General features: G+C 51.2%; 3 protein-coding genes across 5 annotated transcripts; 1 reads left to right on the top strand and 2 right to left on the bottom strand.

Moving 5' to 3' along the window:
• Window positions 1-664: 664 nt before the first annotated feature.
• On the bottom strand, window positions 665-5,807 carry RPUSD2 (RNA pseudouridine synthase domain containing 2). Its single transcript, XM_039552946.1, has 4 exons — window positions 5,757-5,807; window positions 5,140-5,601; window positions 4,365-4,661; window positions 665-3,395 (listed from the first exon to the last, which is right to left on the bottom strand). The coding sequence occupies exons 1-4, from the start codon at window positions 5,805-5,807 to the stop codon at window positions 2,583-2,585; spliced, it is 1,623 nt and encodes a 540-aa protein (XP_039408880.1). The 3' UTR covers window positions 665-2,582.
• LOC104692986 (protein-L-isoaspartate(D-aspartate) O-methyltransferase-like) lies at window positions 5,728-9,778 on the bottom strand. Its single transcript, XM_039553207.1, has 9 exons — window positions 9,716-9,778; window positions 9,462-9,596; window positions 8,587-8,691; window positions 8,217-8,248; window positions 7,669-7,773; window positions 7,313-7,433; window positions 7,104-7,189; window positions 6,786-6,955; window positions 5,728-6,514 (listed from the first exon to the last, which is right to left on the bottom strand). Exons 2-9 carry the CDS (start codon window positions 9,574-9,576, stop codon window positions 6,502-6,504), a joined length of 747 nt encoding a protein of 248 aa, XP_039409141.1. The 5' UTR covers window positions 9,577-9,596; window positions 9,716-9,778; the 3' UTR covers window positions 5,728-6,501.
• A 636-nt stretch (window positions 9,779-10,414) lies between these two features.
• On the top strand, window positions 10,415-15,198 carry CCDC32 (coiled-coil domain containing 32). Of its 3 annotated transcripts, none has more exons than XM_039553145.1 (4): window positions 10,415-10,493; window positions 10,693-10,930; window positions 11,650-11,806; window positions 13,429-15,198. In XM_039553145.1, the coding sequence occupies exons 2-4, from the start codon at window positions 10,702-10,704 to the stop codon at window positions 13,565-13,567; spliced, it is 525 nt and encodes a 174-aa protein (XP_039409079.1). In that variant the 5' UTR covers window positions 10,415-10,493; window positions 10,693-10,701; the 3' UTR covers window positions 13,568-15,198. The 3 variants fall into 3 exon arrangements, with proteins under 3 accessions (XP_039409079.1, XP_039409080.1, XP_010403648.1); XM_039553146.1 differs by having other exon boundaries at window positions 10,440-10,497; XM_010405346.4 differs by having other exon boundaries at window positions 10,477-10,575.
• Window positions 15,199-17,268: the final 2,070 nt, after the last annotated feature.

Raw genomic sequence — 17,268 nt, 5'->3', positions numbered from 1 at the left:
TCCCTGTGAAGGTGCTGAGGCCCTGGCACAGGTTGCCCAGAGAAGCTGTGGCTGCCCCTGGATCCCTGGCAGTGTTCAAGGCCAGGATGGATGGGGCTTGGAGCAAGCTGGGATAGCAGACGGTGTCCCTGCCCATGCCAGGGGGGTGGGACTGGATGGGCTTTAAAGTCCCAGCCCCTCACTGAAAATGACATCAAGGTTCTCTTTGGATAAGTAATTACTGCACTTGGCTTTGTCTTCCATCAAGTTATGGCAATTTAAAAAGCATAAATGAGTGTATTGACAAGATACAGGAAAACTTTTCCTCTCTGCCTAAGTCATAGAGGGCTCACTCCAAAAAAAGTCTGGAATTAGAGGCCTGGAAGTAGAAGTTATGAAACACAGAGCTTCCAGGGGAAGGGACATCTCACACCTCTGCTGTGACAGCTCTGAGCCCCTCTTGCACACGCTGCCATGGTTTTAAGTACACTTAAATCCTTCTGGAAATTAGATAATACCACATCCTGGGCAGAAAGTGGCCAGATCACAATGCTGCAGCCTCACAAAAGGCTCCCAATCCCAATGGGCCAGTTAAAACACAACTGGACAAGTGTTACTGTGTGGAACGTGAGTGTTTAGGGGCTAATTCCAGTCAGTCCTGCACAGGGAGAGGCCGAGCCATGGGGAAGTTTGCCAGGAGGGTTTATTTGTATGGAAAAGTGCTTTAGCACAGTGAGATACACGTTCTCCTGATAAAGACAGAATTATAGAATCATCTAGGATGGAAAAGACCTTCAAGATCAAGTCCAAACCCCAACCCAGCACTGCCAAGGCGTATCCAAGTAAAGGCATACTAAAGAAAGGAATTCTTCCAGGACCTACACATTGTATGGAAAGCTTTACGCCTACAACAAGGACCCAGTATTTACCTGACCCAGCCTCAGATGGGAATTTATCACAGGGAACCTCCAAGAGCAATGTTTTTCCAGCTAATAAAACATCAGACACTATTTTGACTTTAAATAAAATAAAATTAATTAAAATGCAATTAGAGGTAGGATCCTTGTGAAATAAACCCTAAATTTTCAGTGTTCAAAGAATTTTGGAAACAGAAGCCCAGGAGTTTCTTAACCAGGAAATTAGAAGTTGCCAACTGCAGCCACTATTCCAGGAAAAGGGGAAAAAGCAGTGCTGAGCTCCAGTTCCTCATCAGGCCCTCTAGCCCAATCTCAGTCAGGAAAATCACTGCCAGAGGCTTTTTTTGTAACAGAAATTTCTTACCAAAAAACCTCCCAACATAACCTCGGACACCTCAAAGTCTAATCTAACTGCCACCCCTAAATCTACCCCCTTTCCCCTGCATCCAAATCCAGTAACAGCTCCAGCCACCCTTTTTTTATCCACTGAAGGTCCCCAGGTTCCATTTATTTCCATGAAAGGTGTATTCCAATGCAGCAAAAAATGGTATAACGCTGATTTTTAGCATCATCTTTCTAAATATCTGGAATTAAATTAGAATCATGAAACGTTTGGCAGGATGTAGAAGAGCAAAGCTCAAATTGGAGTGAATTTTTATGGAAATATTCAACATCAGCTGGATGACCCAGCACAGAAAGACATCACTGGGCTCCTCTGAGCTACTGGAAGCAAACACTGGTTTATTGTGGTTTGGTAGCCATGTCCTGACCCTGGTGACATCATCAAGTGATTTTAGAAGGAAGGTACTAATTCCTGTGGGCTGGCCAACCTGAGATCTCCAAAATTGATATAAAAACCCTCCCAGAAGCCAAGAATTGACTGTGTAAATGCTGGTGAAAATAAGAACTATGGTCACACTTACCATTCTGGAAATATACTGATATAAAATTATTTTTTAAAAAGTCTTCTGCTTCATAAAACAGCTTTTGGTTTTTTTGAAAGATGATTGTCACATTGAAGTGATATTAAAAAATCTCTTCAAGACAAAATCTGGGGACTAGCACCTCCAAAACTGCCCAGTATCTGCACCCAGAACTACTAACTTAAGTAATTATTTGAATGAATATTGGTAATTTCAAAGGCAAATGGATCTTGCTGACAAACAGCAGGCACAAAACAGATTACAGTGTTCTGGTTTTACCTCGCAGCGTTCTCAGGGATAATCTCGGAATTTTGAAATCAATCTGACAATAAAATACTGTAAAAATAGGGTTTTTTATGACATGACATCCAGGAGCTCTTACTGTAAGACACAGGAACACAGCAGGCTGGAAGAAAAATCAATTTTTGACTTTTAGTGCATGCACTTCATTATCCATGTGGATAACTGATCCTGAGTCCTTTGAGGTGAAGGCAAAGCTGCCCATGCCGAGCAGAGTTCGGTCCTTGTTGCCTTCAAGCGTCAGTTCACTGATGGGCAACATAAAACTCCTGTTTTAGCCTCGTTTCCCTGCTCATCTTTCGCAGCACCTGTGGGAAGCTGGGATAGTTCTCTAGCCCCACTGATCCCTCCCACCCCAGCTCAAGGCACACTTTGTTCACCTCAACCACAATGAAAAGTCAATCTTTGGTCTTTGCATGCTGCTCTCCCGGCCAGCAGCATCCACAGGTGCTGGGTATCCTGCTCATTCCTCCCAGTCCTCCGTGGCCCACTCGGGCATGCTGGAGCAGTACTCAAAGTCCGCTCCCTTGTAGCGCAGGGCGTGCAGGAACATCACCAGCTCCTTGGGAGAAGGGTCCCGCCTGCTCGTCCTGCACTCCACACACAAAGGGTCCTTCTCTTCCCAACCCTTCTCCCCTGTTTGTCCATCCTGATTCCCACACAAACCGAGTTCTTTGTCTTTATCAAGCATTTCCAGGTTGATATCAAAGTTCAGCGGACAAGCTGCTACATCATTCCTCTCGGGATCCTTCACAAACCTCTTGGGATTCTTTTCGTCCTCACCAGGGCAAGAATTCCCATTTATAGGATCAGCCTCTGCAGACTTTGTGCAGTCACCTGAATTCCCAGAGTCTTTACTTTCACCACTGGAGTTCAAGTCCTCCTCCCCAATACCCAAGACGTCCAGGCTCTGTTTGGAACGATGCTCCTCCACCAGTGCCTTCAGGAGCTCCTCATCCGTCTTCCCGATCTTCCCGCCCTTGCCCCTGTCCGGGCCCCACGCCTCCATGTTGTAGATGGGATCGTTGACAATGGGGTGCCCCAGGAACTGCAGGTGGACGCGGATCTGGTGCGTGCGGCCCGTGCGTGGCAGACACCTCACCACGCTGGTGCTGCCGTTGTAGCTGAGCCTCTGGAAGAGGGTTTGGCAGGGCTTCCCCTTGGGATCCACACGACAAACACCGACCTTGTAGGAAACCACCAGGATGGGCTCTTCGCAGACCACCTCGTGTTCTGGGAACTCCCCCACCACTCGGCAGACATATTCCTTCTCCAGCTGCCAGGAGACACAAGAGAAAGGCTCAGGAAACACAGTCGAAAACACACCCAAGCTCCAGCCTTGCTCCTCCTCCCTCTCCCCTCAATAAAATACATCCGATGGTGGCATTTTATTACAACAGAAAAGGGAAAAAAACTAAATCAGCTACTTAAAGCCAAATTTCCCCTCACATTTTCCCCAGCTAATTGGGAAATCAAGAACAGAAAGGCCTGGCCTATTTTCCTTGTATTAAATTCAGGAGCCATCTCTCTGCAGCCTTTGGTTTACAGCCCTGAAGCCAATCCTGGAAAAAGTTTTGTTTGGATCAAGAGACTCTGGAAAAATGGGAATTTTAAAATTGCAGAAGTATTGGACAATTGATCCATTCAATGTGTCAACTCAAAAATAAATCTGCTCTCCCACTGGTTTGCATGATCCCAGTAAGTTTGCACAGTCCCTTGGGACAATCCCTTGGGGAAGAAGATCCCCTCCAACCCAGTATCACCAAAATAATTTAAATTTTTAGGAGACCCCTTTCAACCTAAAATTACCAAAATCAATTAAAGTTTTAGGAGACCCTTTTCAATTTAATATTACCAAATCCAATTAAATTTGTAGGAGATCCCTTTCAGTCCAATATAACCAAATTAAATTAAACTACCACATTGAACTAAATTTTTAGAAGATCCCTTCCAATCTGGTATCAGCAAAAGCAGTTAAATTTTTAGGGTTTTCAATCTAATATTATCAATCTAGTATTACCGAATTCAATTAAAAATCTTAGGAGCTCCCTTCCAATCGAGTATTACCAAACTCAATTTTTACTCTGCCTTTAGCCTATGAAGGACGAGAAGCACCAACAGATAAGAACAGCAACACAACCATGAGCCGTCTGGGGAACTTGAGCTCACCTAGAGCCCAAATCTGGCTGACTTTGGAGCACACCTGCTCCAGGAGAGCATAGCAGCAGCGGCTCCAAGCCCTCACCTGCCTCTGCCGGACCTGCTCGTCGATGCGCTTGGACACGGCCGCGGTCTTGGCGAACATGAGCACGCCCGAGGTCATGCGGTCCAGGCGGTGCAGGGTGTGCAGCTCCCGCAGGCCGTGCTCCTTGCCCAGGATGAAGATGACCGTGTTGTGCCGGAACCTGCCGCAGGGGTGGACAGGCAGGGACGAGGGTTTGTCCACCACCACCACCTCCTCATCCTCTGCCAGAATGCGGATGGGCTGCGCAGTGACCGGCGGCTCGTGCCGATGCACCGTGTTCCTGAGGAAGTCGTTGTTCTGCAAGGGATACGGACAATTAGCCTGAGTCTAGCTTGTGCAGCCACCCACTCGGCCACAAACAACGGGGACTTGACACTGTGGGAGAAGAATTAAAGGCTCTTTCTCCAGGAACCCTGGATCTACAATAACTGTGTGTGTGTCACCGTGCAAATCCGGTAACCTGGCCGTAGCACATTCCCATTCCCAGGGTCCAAACAGGAAGCCGTGGGCCATGTGTGGGGCTGTAGGATCCACACATTCCCGAATCCAGTGGGGCAGGGATTCCCCGGGAACCCCGATTTCCCCTTCAGTCTCTCCACAGGGTTCGCAGAATATGTCGAGTTGGAAGGAACCCATCAGAATTATCAAGTCCAGCCCTTGACCCTGTGTTATGTGACCACGGAGCTCACGGGGTGGTGCTGACGGCTCGGGGCACTCCGGGCTTCGCCACCACACCACGATCCCCACCGGAGCGCCCACCCCGGGGTCCGCCCACCTTGAGCACGATGTCCAGGTCGCGCACGGGCTCCTCGTTGAGGCGCAGGCGGCCGGCGCGGGCGGCGGCGCGGTAATAGGCGAGGGGCTGCGCTCGGAATTCGGTGCCGAAGACGTGCAGGAGGCTGCGGCCCACCCAGCGCCCTTTGCAGTAGGTGCGGAAGTCGAAGTAGTAGGGGCGCACCTTGCGCAGGCCGCCCTCGAAGTAGTACGAGGTCTCGGCGAAGTGCTCGGCGCCGAAGCTCACGCCGGTGTTCAGCTTCCGAGGCGGCGGCACGTAACGCTCGCCGCCCGCCAGCCGCCGTTTCTTGGGGGCCGGCGCCTCCTCCTCCTTGCCGGCGGGGCCCGGCTCCTCCTCCCGGGCTCGGCTGGGGCCGGGTCCCGGCTCGGCCATGTCCCCGCGGGACCGCAGCGGCGGCCGGACCCCGGCCACACCGCGCGCCGCACGCCGTGACGCACGGCGCTGCGCCGGGCAGCGCGGCCAATCAGCGAGCCCGGCCCCGCCAGGCCACGCCCCCGGCGTCCCCGCCCCGCGCCCGCCTCCCCCGGCGCCGTGTCGTGAGGGCGCGGGAGCAAGAGGGAGGCGATGGAGGAGCGAGAATGCCTTTATTTATTTACCTCCGAGCAGCTCCCCCCCTCAGAACTGCTCCACAAATGACCCTCGAGCATCACCGCAGCCCGCCTGCCCCTCGTGAGCCTCCTCAGCCACCGCCTGCGGGAGGGACACGTCAGGGAAAAGCCAAAACGTGAGCATTTTTTTGTAACCCCAATCAGAAAAACCAAGTAAAGCGCGTTTTTCATAGCCCCAAAGAGGGAAAAGAAATGCGCATTTTTCAAAACGCCAAACAGGAAAAAAACAACTCCAAGAAACAAGCATTTTTCATAACCTCAAAATCCAGTGTTGCTGCCCATTATTAAATTAGTCGGTGCAGGCAGGAAGAGAACACGCTCCCATATTTAAAACCATTGACAAATCAGGGTACACTGCTGCTCCGAGACACTAATTGTGACTTATTTTTGCCAAGCATTAAGCAGAGTAGTTGATATTAAAGTGGTTTTAGTGAAGCTTTAAGTATTCCTGTCTGCTTTCAGAATTCTCTGTGAACTGATGTTACCTAGAGTTTATCAGAGAGGATAGCTGGAGTTGTCTGGATCTGCTCTCTGGAAGCTGCCACAGCCTCCAAGAGACTCCCCTGGTCCTGCCCCTGTTCTCCATCCCTCCGGAATGAGCTCCTCTGAAGCAGAACTTCCCTTTATCCATTGACGAAATTTCCATTAAAAAGCAAAACCATACTGACCATCTACAGGCCTAAGTCTCACTCATGAGCTTTCAGAGGTGCCTTTAGAGATATCCATCCATGTGTCAGAGGTCATCCCTGAGGCAAAGGAAAACCAACAGTTACTACTCCCTCAGTTCTGTGCCAGCATCATGTGGAATTTAAAAACACACACAGGCTCCAGAGAAAGAGAAAATAGAAGTCTGCAGGCCCTATCCAACAGAAAACACCCCCTGCTTTGCCAAGCTGTTCTCTCCTCTTTTTTCCACAAACAGCATCTGCCAGGGATCCAGGACTCGGTCAGCAAAGCCAAGGAGGGCAAGCTCAGAGGGAGAGGAAGGAGTGTTCCTCAGGGAAGAGCAGATTTTACCGAGGCCACTGCTTTTCCTTGTCTGTGAGAGGGACGTAGATGACGCCCATGAGCTGGGTCTCGATGATGTGCCCATCGCTGGTCTTGTCGTACTGCATCAGCACCTGGTTCGCTCCCTCGGGCCCCACGGGCACGATCAGCCGCCCGCCCGGCTTCAGCTCCTTCAGCAGCTGCAGCACGGAGAAATCCCGGTCAGCAGAGGCAAAGAAACCCCACACACACAACGGGAATAAGCCACACTGTGAAGGTCATGACAGGAAATAGGCTTCCAGTGGTTCCCGCATTTTCTCTAGGGACACCCAGCACGGCCACTCTTACCTCCTTGGGGACGGTGGCTGCGGCCGCTCCCACATGGATGGCATCGTAAGGAGCTTCCTCAGGGTATCCCTGCCTGCCGTCTCCAACTACAGAGGGAAAACGTGCAGGAAAGACCTTGGTTGTCATAACAACTCGGAGCATCAACACAAACTGGAAGGACTTCGAGGAGCAGAGCCAAGGGAGAAACCCCGGCACTGCAGGGAGCTCACCCACAAGCTTCACACGGCCGGAGCTGAGCAGCGTCGGATCATCCTCTTGGACGTTCCGGATGGATTCATGCACCAGCTCCTTGATGTGCTCCACACCCACAGCTTTTCCTGTCGGGCCAATCTGGAAAGAACATCAGTCAAACACCTGATGCCTCCTGTATGGAAGAGACATGTTTGACAGGGCAGGTTTTAGTGGGAATTGGGGTATTTCCAGGAAGAAACTCCAGAGCAGAGGTTCTGAAGAGAAGGTGCAAGCACTGTGCCCCTTCCTTGGTTTTAAGGCTGAGTAGTCCCAGTTATATCAGCTAATGAAGGGATGTGCTTTCTGGGCTGGGAATAGAGTGCCGTGAGCTCACCATCCTGGCGAAGCATGCGGTGAGGTATCCGCTCCCAGATCCCACATCCAGCGCCTTGGCACCTTCCACCAGCTGATCCTTGAGCAGCTCCAGCGCGTGGGCGTGCTGCAGGGACAGCCAGGACAAGGAGGTGAGAAACATCCTGGGTTAGTCTCCTCTCCCAACACTTTCCCTTGTTCTCTGATTTAATCACAGCACACCTGGCCTTGTGCCTGACACTTCCAGAGCAAAACTTAAGTGTCAGACCTGGAAGATCTTTTGCAGAACATCATTTAGGCAGAGGCTCAGTAATTAGATGTGAAACAGAAGGAAAAAAGGTCTCATGCAAAAAAAAAGGGACAACATGGAATTCCCGTCTAAGCACACTTTTAAAGCAACTGAAAGATTATAGGGGAAACTCCTCTTAAAAAGAAAAATCCCTACAGAAACAAGCAGGATAATCATGTCCGTGGGATATTTCACTTTTCTACTTAAAGAAAAATTAAATATCAAAAGAGAAATAAACAATTCCCTCCATTTCTGTTGAAAGTGAGGAGTTTTCACCTTACCATGTGCGGGGCGCTGATTGTAGCCTTGTAGCCTAAAAGGAAACGGGTGGCACAAGTTATTTCATAAGGAATAAAATTCCCAGTGGGAACAGTTCCTAATTCTCTCCCACTTTCCCCTAAAAATAGGAAAACACTTTTCTCCTCTCACAGAATCCCAGGATGATTTGGGTTGGAAGGGACCTTAAAGCTCATGTAGTCCCAGCCCCTGCCATGGGTGGGGACACCTTCCCTTAAACCAGGTTGCTTCAAGGCCCATCCAGCCTGGGCTTGGACACTTCCAGGGATAGGAATTCCACAAGTAGACCATGGAGCACCTGCCAAGGCACCTTGTGCCCTGCTGACAGCAGATGCTTTGCCAAAAGTGACTCACCAATGGATTGAGGAGAATCCATGTATGGGAAATACTTGATGTAGTGACCTCTGTCCGTAGCCAACAGCACATCGAAGACTCGCTGGGACTTAATGATCCCTTTTTCTGGGAAAGAAGGAAAAGAGAGACAGGCAGGACTGAAATCCTCAGCACTCCAGCAAGAAGAGATTTGAAAGGGGATGCACACTTCAGGGAGTTTGTGGATCTGGGGGAATTAATGAAGGATCTGAGAGACACAGCAAACACAACACTGACGGAAGGATATCCTTTCCCATTCCCGCTAGGGGCCCAGCCACCAGCCCATCTCCAGGGCGTGACCACCTGCATCCACAACACTTCTGACACTGCTGAGTGTAACGGGAGTGAAAGGGAGTCGCGTTTCACGCCGGGAAGCGGAGACTCCGGTTCAGGTTTCAGGAGTGAACTCATGGGCCATGACTGCAGAGACATCCCACATCCCTTCACACCTTTCTGCGGGAATTTTACGGCTACTTTTACGTGTGTTCCAGCCCGCTGTCCAGGAGCACCGGGGACCATTCCAGCCCCCGGGCAGTGCTGGAGGCACAGCATGGACGTCCGGGACACTCGGCTGCACCCCCGTGCTCAGAACACCGAGCTGCAGCACTTTAAAAGGCGTCACACACTTCCAGAGGCAGGGAACGAAGGTGTGGAAAGGCTTTCCTGCCCCTTCTGGCATAACACCTTGTTTCCAACTATAAATAGAACGAGTTCAGGCTGGGGCAAATGCCAAAATTAAGGAATATTAACCCCAGCCCTTCAGAGTGAGCAGTGTCACACGGCGTGAGACTAAATATCCATACACAGACATTAAATATCCGTACACTGACATTCCAGCGGATGCTGCCGGGACTCACTGTAGAGGTTGTTGACCAGCTCCGCGTGCGTTTTCCCGCTGGATGTCCAGGCCATGGTCCTGGCGAAGAGCAGCCCCATGAGTGCCAGCACGGCGCCGGGCGGCAGCTGGCTCATCCCACGGACACGGCAGCGGCCTGCGGAGAGACGGGTTCAGAGCCACGCCAGAGCTCCCCGTGTCCCGCTGAAACACATCCCGCCCTCACTAAACCATGGGAAACGTGACAGAGGCCCAAGGATGTCACACCGCACTCGCCTGCGCCGCCCACCACAACTTCCGCCCTGGGCCAACATGGCGGCGCGGCGGCCTCAGCGCCCCCCACCTGCGGACCAATGGGCGCGCTCGCTCCGCCAACGGCGCGCGATGATTGGCCGGGCCTGGGGCCGGTGACGGCGGCGATTGGGCGGGCCCGGGCCGGTGACGGCGGTGATTGGGCGGGCCCGGGCCGGTGACGGCGGTGATTGGCCGGGCCCGGGCCGGTGACGGCGGCGATTGGGCGGGCCCGGGGCCGGTGACGGTGGTGATTGGGCAGGGCCCGGGCCCCGTGACGGCGGCGATTGGGCGGGCCCGGGGCCGGTGACGGCGGTGATTGGGCAGGGCCGGGCCGGTGACGGTGGTGATTGGGCGGGCCCGGGGCCGGTGACGGCGGCGATTGGGCGGGCCCGGGCCGATGACGGCGGTGATTGGGCGGGCCCAGGGCCGGTGACGGCGGCGATTGGGCGGGCCCGGGGCCGGTGACGGTGGTGATTGGGCGGGCCCGGGCCCCGTGACGGCGGCGATTGGCCGGGCCCAGGGCCGGTGACGGCGGCGATTGGGCAGGGCCGGGCCGGTGACGGCGGTGATTGGCCGGGCCCGGGCCGGTGACGGCGGTGATTGGGCGGGCCCGGGGCCGGTGACGGCGGTGATTGGGCGGGCCCGGGGCCGGTGACGGCGGTGATTGGGCGGGCCCGGGGCCGGTGACGGCGGTGATTGGGCGGGCCCGGGGCCGGAGAGTCGCGGGCGGAGCTGCCGGGGCTGCCCGGAGCGCGGGGCGGTGGGTGCGGGACCGGGGCGGCCCCTGCGCGTCACGGGCGGCCGCGGGGACATCGCACCCTGGAGGGCGGCCGGGCGTCCTGGTGGGATGAGAATTCCCTGGAATGCCCGCTGGCGTGACTTGGGCAGAGGGAGGGAGGTGGCGGAGGCCTGGGCGGGCGGAACTGCTCGGTGTTCACCGTTTATTCCCCTCACCCCAGGATCCCACGATGAGGATGATCGAGAGCGTGGACTCCGTGGTGACCAGGTCCAGCGAGGACCTCTGGGCTGAGATCTGCTCCTGTCTGCCACATCCCGAGCACAAGGACGCCGGCGATGCTTTCACAGACTCCTTCATGGATTCCTACGCCGAGGGCAGCGGATCGGGCGGCTCTTCCCAGCCCACCCTGAAGCCCTGGGCACCCCTGAACGACTCAGAGGTGTACTTGGCATCCCTGGGTGAGTGTCTCCCGCTGCTGAGGTGCCTGCTGACAGCTCTGTTTATGTGGTGTCAGTGCTGTGGTCAAAAAGTCTCCTAACTACTTAAACACAGAATCTGACTCATTTTCTTCAAGTGCAGCACTGGAAGTGTGAAGCTCCGTCAGAGCTTCTTCAGCACTGCCACAGAAAGGAACTTTTTATCAAGTAAAAGCTGAAAAAAATTGGTTTTTACCCTCCACAATAAGTGGGAAGCTGCACACAGCAACAGAACAGGTAGCAGAAGTGTTTTTCTAAGCTTTTATATCTACCAGAACTTTCATCTTGCCTTCGTTGCTGGTTCACAGTGCACCAAGTAGTGCACTGAGAGTGATTTATATTCCAGTTTGCATGGAAATTGTGGGAACTCAGTGCCTGTGAGATCTGTGCCCTCCTGTGTGATTTCATGGAAACTGAGCATTAAGTGTGAAAGTTATTAAAACCCCAAATGGGCAGAGTTGGCTGGTTGCACAAACCTTATTTCCTTCAGAAGCATCACCTGAAAAATATCATGTTGTGTATATATAAGAAAGAGAGCCACGCAGGCTTGAAATACAGGGGGGAAATTACTTTTAAAATAGACATTAGTCTTGAAAAGTTAATTTAATTTACTTTTTGATACAGAAGTCCAGATCCTTCTCTTCTCTCCTTCCAGAAAAAACCCATAACAAAGATAACAAAACCCCCTGTTCTCCTCACAGAGAGAAGACTGATGAGGATCAAAGGCCTGTCCCAGGAGGTGACCTCCAAGGACATGCTGCGCACGCTGTCCCAGGCCAAGAAGGAATGCTGGGACAGGTTCCTGCAGGAGAAGTTTGAGGCTGAATGTTACGTTGAGGGCCACGATGCTGACGAGAGGTAACGAGCAAGTCAGTGGGAAGGGGTCACCACTTAGCTCTTAAAAACTAGAGAAAGGTTTTGTCAGGACATTACACAGAAATACCATCTCCCTGCAGCTTGGAGAGGCTGCCCCAGGATTCCTGCAACATTTTGGGAATGTCTGTTGGGGTTGTGCTAGAGGGAACACAGAGCATGTAGGGTTTGAGCTTCTAGTGCTCCCCTCAGACTGCATGGGAGCAGCTGGGACCTACTCAGTGATTTCCCTCCTCACACGTGGGGTAGGAAAGGAATGGAACAGAGGAGGGAATGTTCAGTCTGTCTCATATTGGGATTTGGGGTTGGTGCCAGTCCTGGGATGAGATTTCCCTTCCCTGCCTCTCTTACAGTGCTTCTGCTCTCTCCCCCATTGCCCTCACACAGATGATGTCAGAAGTAAGATGGGAGCCCTTTTCCTAAGCAATCTCCCATGCCCGATCACACGGAACGCTCTCCAAATTCCGCATTTCTCAGCTGACATTTTCCATGATTGCTTCTGGCTGACAAGAAGATTATTTCTCTCCGTTGAAGAAAATCTACTTAAGCCAGAACTATGAAAAGTAATCCCTGTTTATAGTGAGGTTTCAGATGGTGTCTTTGGTCCCCAGTTAACTTCACTGTGATTTATATTTAAAACCAAGCTTTTATGTGCTCTTTCTACTGTTTTTAAAGGATGAGTATGTTGTCCATGAAAGAATTTCAGTCCCTAGAACTTGACTATGAAGTTAGAGGTCACTCCTGAATGGTGGTGAAGTTTTGAGTCTCACCCACCAGTGTAATTAAACAAGCCTTAACTTCTAAGTGCACTGAATTAAGATGTTAGACTGTCAGGGTTATGTAGGTTCTTTAACCTTCCAGTGCTACTAATGCTCACACATTGTGAGATGTTCTTCCTGTTTTGGTTTTATTCCCTTCCCCCCCCCCCCCCCCCCATATTTCCTGGTCTTCATCACAGAAGGGCAGCTGGGGTTTGTTTGAACAAGAGGTTTTTTACTTCCAGCCCAGAAAGCTGGAAATTCATGCAATCATAGACTGGTTTGGGTTGGAAGGGACCTTAAGGCCCATCCAGTCCCACCCCCCTGCCCTGGGTAGGGACACCTTCCACTATCCCAGGTTGCTCCAAGCCCCATCCAGCCTGGCCTTGAACATTTCCAGGGATGGGACAGCCGCAGCTTCTCTGGGCAACCTGTGCTGGGGCCCCAGCACCCTCCATGGGAAGGATTTCTTCCCAATATCCCATCTAACCCTGCCCTCTCTCTGATTGAGTTGCAGTTCTTTGGCTACAGAGACAGAGGAGAACCTCAGGTGTGTAAAGGCTGAAAGGGGTCCTGTGCAGGTCCTTTTCACTGAGAGAAATCAGAGCATAAAACGTGTTCTAACCACAGTTTAAAAGGCCCACCTGCAGGGAATGGCTTTGTAGAATGACAGATTCTGCTTGTCCCTCTGGTCCAAGGATCCATCCCACGCCAGACCTCACCTGTGGGAACGGGAATACCTGCGGAGGGGCAGGAAATGCCTGTGGAGGCTTTTCCTCTTGCTTCTCTTGTGTGTCCCTGTGCAGCTCTGTCACTCTGTGGTCTCATGGTGTCCCTTTCTGTCCCCAGCACGCTGGAGCACCTGAAACGCTGGCTGCAGCCTGACAAAGTGGCCATCAGCTCCGAGGAGGTGCAGTGCCTCATCCCGCCGGAATTGCAGCCAGAGAAGCCAGAGGCTGAGGAGGAGCCTCCGGCTGCGGAGCAGTGAGAGGCCCCAGCTGTGCCCGGGGGCTGCCTCTTGTCCCAGCCCCCAGGAAGATGTCCCCAGCCACAGGAATAGCAGGGAGGGGGGCACAGAGCAAATTACCAGTAATTGAAAAAGTAATTTTTAAAAGAAAGAACCCCCACCACACCAAATTCCAGCTCTGGCGCTCCACAGACAGCGACTGGCACTGGTAGGGACGAGAGGGAACGCCTGTGACATGGCTGAACTGAAACTTCACGTTGGTCTTCTCCAGCCTGCAGCCACCTCATCATTCCAGCCTGGATGTGGATTGCTTGGAATCCATCAGGAGTCACATTAAACAACAACAACAAAAAAAGCAGTTGTTGAGAAGCACCAGAAAACATCACGGTCTAGAATAGAGCAGAGAAACCACTGAATCACTGTCTTCCTGTCTTTTACATTTTCATTACTCAATTGGGCATTTTTTCCTCTCCTGCCAAGTCCACTTTGGTGTTTTCTCCAGGTCTTCACTGTTTCAATCTGGCTTGGCCCCAAGCTGTGCCAGAAAGAAGATGGATACTTCTCACCTCTGTGAATTTGTGACCCTGAAGGAAGCTCCCACTGCAGTCACTAAATTGATGGTGTCATTGATGTTGTAGCTATTTCACATTCCTCTCTGTAATGCACCCCCTAATATCCCCCTTTATTGCCCAAACTCTCTATTATAGACTGGAGGGGGAATATTTTTCCCTCTTGTTGGTCATTTTGTACCTGTTCTTTATCCCTTCAGCCTCTCCAGAAGAAGATCAGATGAGATTCTGTATTGGGAAACCAAGCGTGGTAGCCAGGGAGGCTATAAACAACTTGTTTTCATCACAGAATTGCATAGAATTCTCTGACTTGAAATTTAATTGTTTTTTTCACCCTGCTTAACTCCGCAAAGGGTTATTTCCCTTTACTAATCCAAGAATCTGTGATTTCGTGCTGATTTTCCGTTGATCCCTGTGTTCTGCCTCGGCACCAACACTGGAGGTCGGTAGAGGGAAGCAGCACAGTCGGTCAGAGCTCCTTGGGAGAAATTGTGGTTCTTGGAGTTAGTCCACACCGGATTCATACCGTGTTCGTTTATGTGTCTGTTTGAAAACATTTTTTTAGGAGTAAATTCTTGCTGGAGCCTCCCAGTTTCCTGTCTCTGTACACAAACAGAGGTGCTGCTCTCTTGGTCACTGCCTCACAACTCAGAGGTTGTTCCCACCTCAGCTTTCCTGGTGGAACTCCCACCCCAGGCTCACCTCCCAAAACAGTCACGGTCAGAATTCTCCATTAAAACAATCCCTTGTTTTTGAAAGCTTGAGAAATGGGGTGAATCATCTGAGTGCCAGTGATGCACAACTTGCAAGCCTCGTGTCTTGCTGGTTTGGTCATTAAATGTCCCTTTTAATTTATCCTTAGTGTCCCTTTTAATTTATCCTTTACCTGTCCTGTATTATATTGTCTATGTCCTTGTGAAAATCTCTCTCACCAGATGTAACAAAGCTGTGACAAAGATGCAGAACTCTGAGCTGTTCCCAGAAATGGTTTGTGCAGAGAGAGAAAGCAGCAATTTCTCTGTCCCCAGCCTATTTCCCTATTTTATTTGTCAATAAAATTGTTCTTATGGGTAGCAAGCACTGTGAGGATGCTTTATATTATTTTATCTGTTCTTAAACATATCTGAGGAAGAAATGTACCCAAAAGAACTGTACTGAAATAATTCCACATCCAAATCACCAAGCATTTCCTTTGGAGAAGGTACCTGAGGGAACAGCTCTTACCATTTCACTTGTAAAAATAATAACCATTCCAAGATTCTCTGACCTGCTTTCTGGAAACATGTAGGGAAAAGGAAATCCAACTGATCATTGCAAAGATTGAGCAATAATTTCCTTAAATTAATCCATTACATAGAGTTAGCTTATTCTCCCCCCCATATATAATAAATGTAGTTATATGAATATAATTATATACAATTAAATCATAACTTAGAGTGCTGACTTGGGGTGGGTCTGTACTTAAATCACCATAAAAAAACCCTTTAAAACTTCTTTACAAAATCACTGAAACTGTGAACAGGAGTGTGATGTGTCCGAGCAGTTGTTGCACTTGGTGATACCACACATGGTTTGAGTAGGAAGGACTTTACCTCCGAGCATTGGGGTTTATTTTGGGAAAAACAGGCTGCTGAGCTCTTCTCCACCAAACAAACTCTTGCTGGTAAAAGCAGCAACCTCACTGCGGGGGGAGGGTTTGCTTCTGCAGCAACACCAGTTTTCCTATGTGTGGAAATAACTCCCACAGAGGGAGAATTGCTGAGGTTGGAAAAACCCTCTGGGATCATTGAATCCAAGCCCAGCACAGCTGAGCCCACCACTATCCTGTGTCCCCAAATGCCACAGCCACACGGCTTTTAAACCCTTCCAGGGCTGGGGACTCCACCCCTGCCCTGGGCAGCCTGTTTTTAACAATTTAACCCAAAGGAGACATCAGTGAAAGCTCAGGGACAGAGACAGGGTCCATCCTCAGTGGCACAGGCAGATCTGCAGTCACAGTGCCTGGAGGCATCAGGTCCAGACCGTGAGGCACAGAGCTGCCAGCAGATAGAGGGAATTACTTTCAGGCAGGATAAATGAGTAATCACAAAGGAAAGAGCAGCCCCCCTCCCCTTTGTACCTTTTAAAGACAATATTACACCTTTTTCTCTGCATGGAACAGCATTTCTGTACCCCTTGAAGCCAGTGGAGACCCCATGCGGTGACACAGCCCCAGCCTGGCAGGGGTTTGCTTTCAAAATGAGGCAGAATAAAGTTGTATCTAACATAATTCACCTGCTGCCTTGTCAGAGCAAGGGGAGGGCAGGGCTGACAGAGCACTTTGGGCAGCAAGGAAAGGCTCCCACCCACCCAAATGGGAAAAAAGGTGATTCTCCACAAGCTTGGACCAAAGGAATTGATCCCACAGAAGCATAAGCTGGCAGCACCCTGTGGCGATGCTGAGAATCACAGAATTCCAGGATAGTTTGGGTTGGAAGGGACCTCAGAGCTCATCCAGTTCCACCCCCTGCCATGGGCAGCAGCACCTTCCACCATCCCTGATTGCTCCAAGCCCGGTCCAGCCTGGCCTCGGACATTTCCAGGGATCCAGGGGCAGCCACAGCTTCTCTGGGCAACCTGTGCCAGTGCCTCAGCACCTTCACAGGGAAGAATTTCTTCCCAATATCCACTCTAAACCTTCCCTCCTTCAGCTTATGGCTATTAAATATTCCATCCTCTGGAACCGACAGGCTCTCAAGGATCAGGGTTATGAAAACCTAAGGTTATTTCTAATAACCACCCTGGTGACACAGAAAAGAATAAAAATCACAGCAAACTGATTCCTGTCCATCATCTGTACGGGATGGGAGGGACACCAGGATGCCACAGCAGGTGCCTCCAGCACCTCCAGCTCTCCCATCAGGGATCATCAGGGTGGGCTGCAGCTTTCAAACCCATCCTTGTACCCCTGAGCCAGGATCTGGGGAGGGGCAATACAAGCTTTGGGAATAAGAGTGATTTATCCTGAATGCTCTGGAAGCAGCAAAGATGATGTCAAAGAAGGTTTTTTCAGAATAAGCCTGTGCAGAGGGAAGAGATCCCAGTGCTGCAGCTGGGTCACCCTGGCCATGGTGCATCCGGGCTGTGATGGAACCAGTGGCTGCCTTGGGATGG

The sequence above is a fragment of the Corvus cornix genome, chromosome 5 (assembly GCF_000738735.6).
Source record: "Corvus cornix cornix isolate S_Up_H32 chromosome 5, ASM73873v5, whole genome shotgun sequence".
Lineage (NCBI taxonomy): Eukaryota > Metazoa > Chordata > Aves > Passeriformes > Corvidae > Corvus > Corvus cornix.
This window is presented reverse-complemented; position numbering and strand designations above follow the sequence as displayed.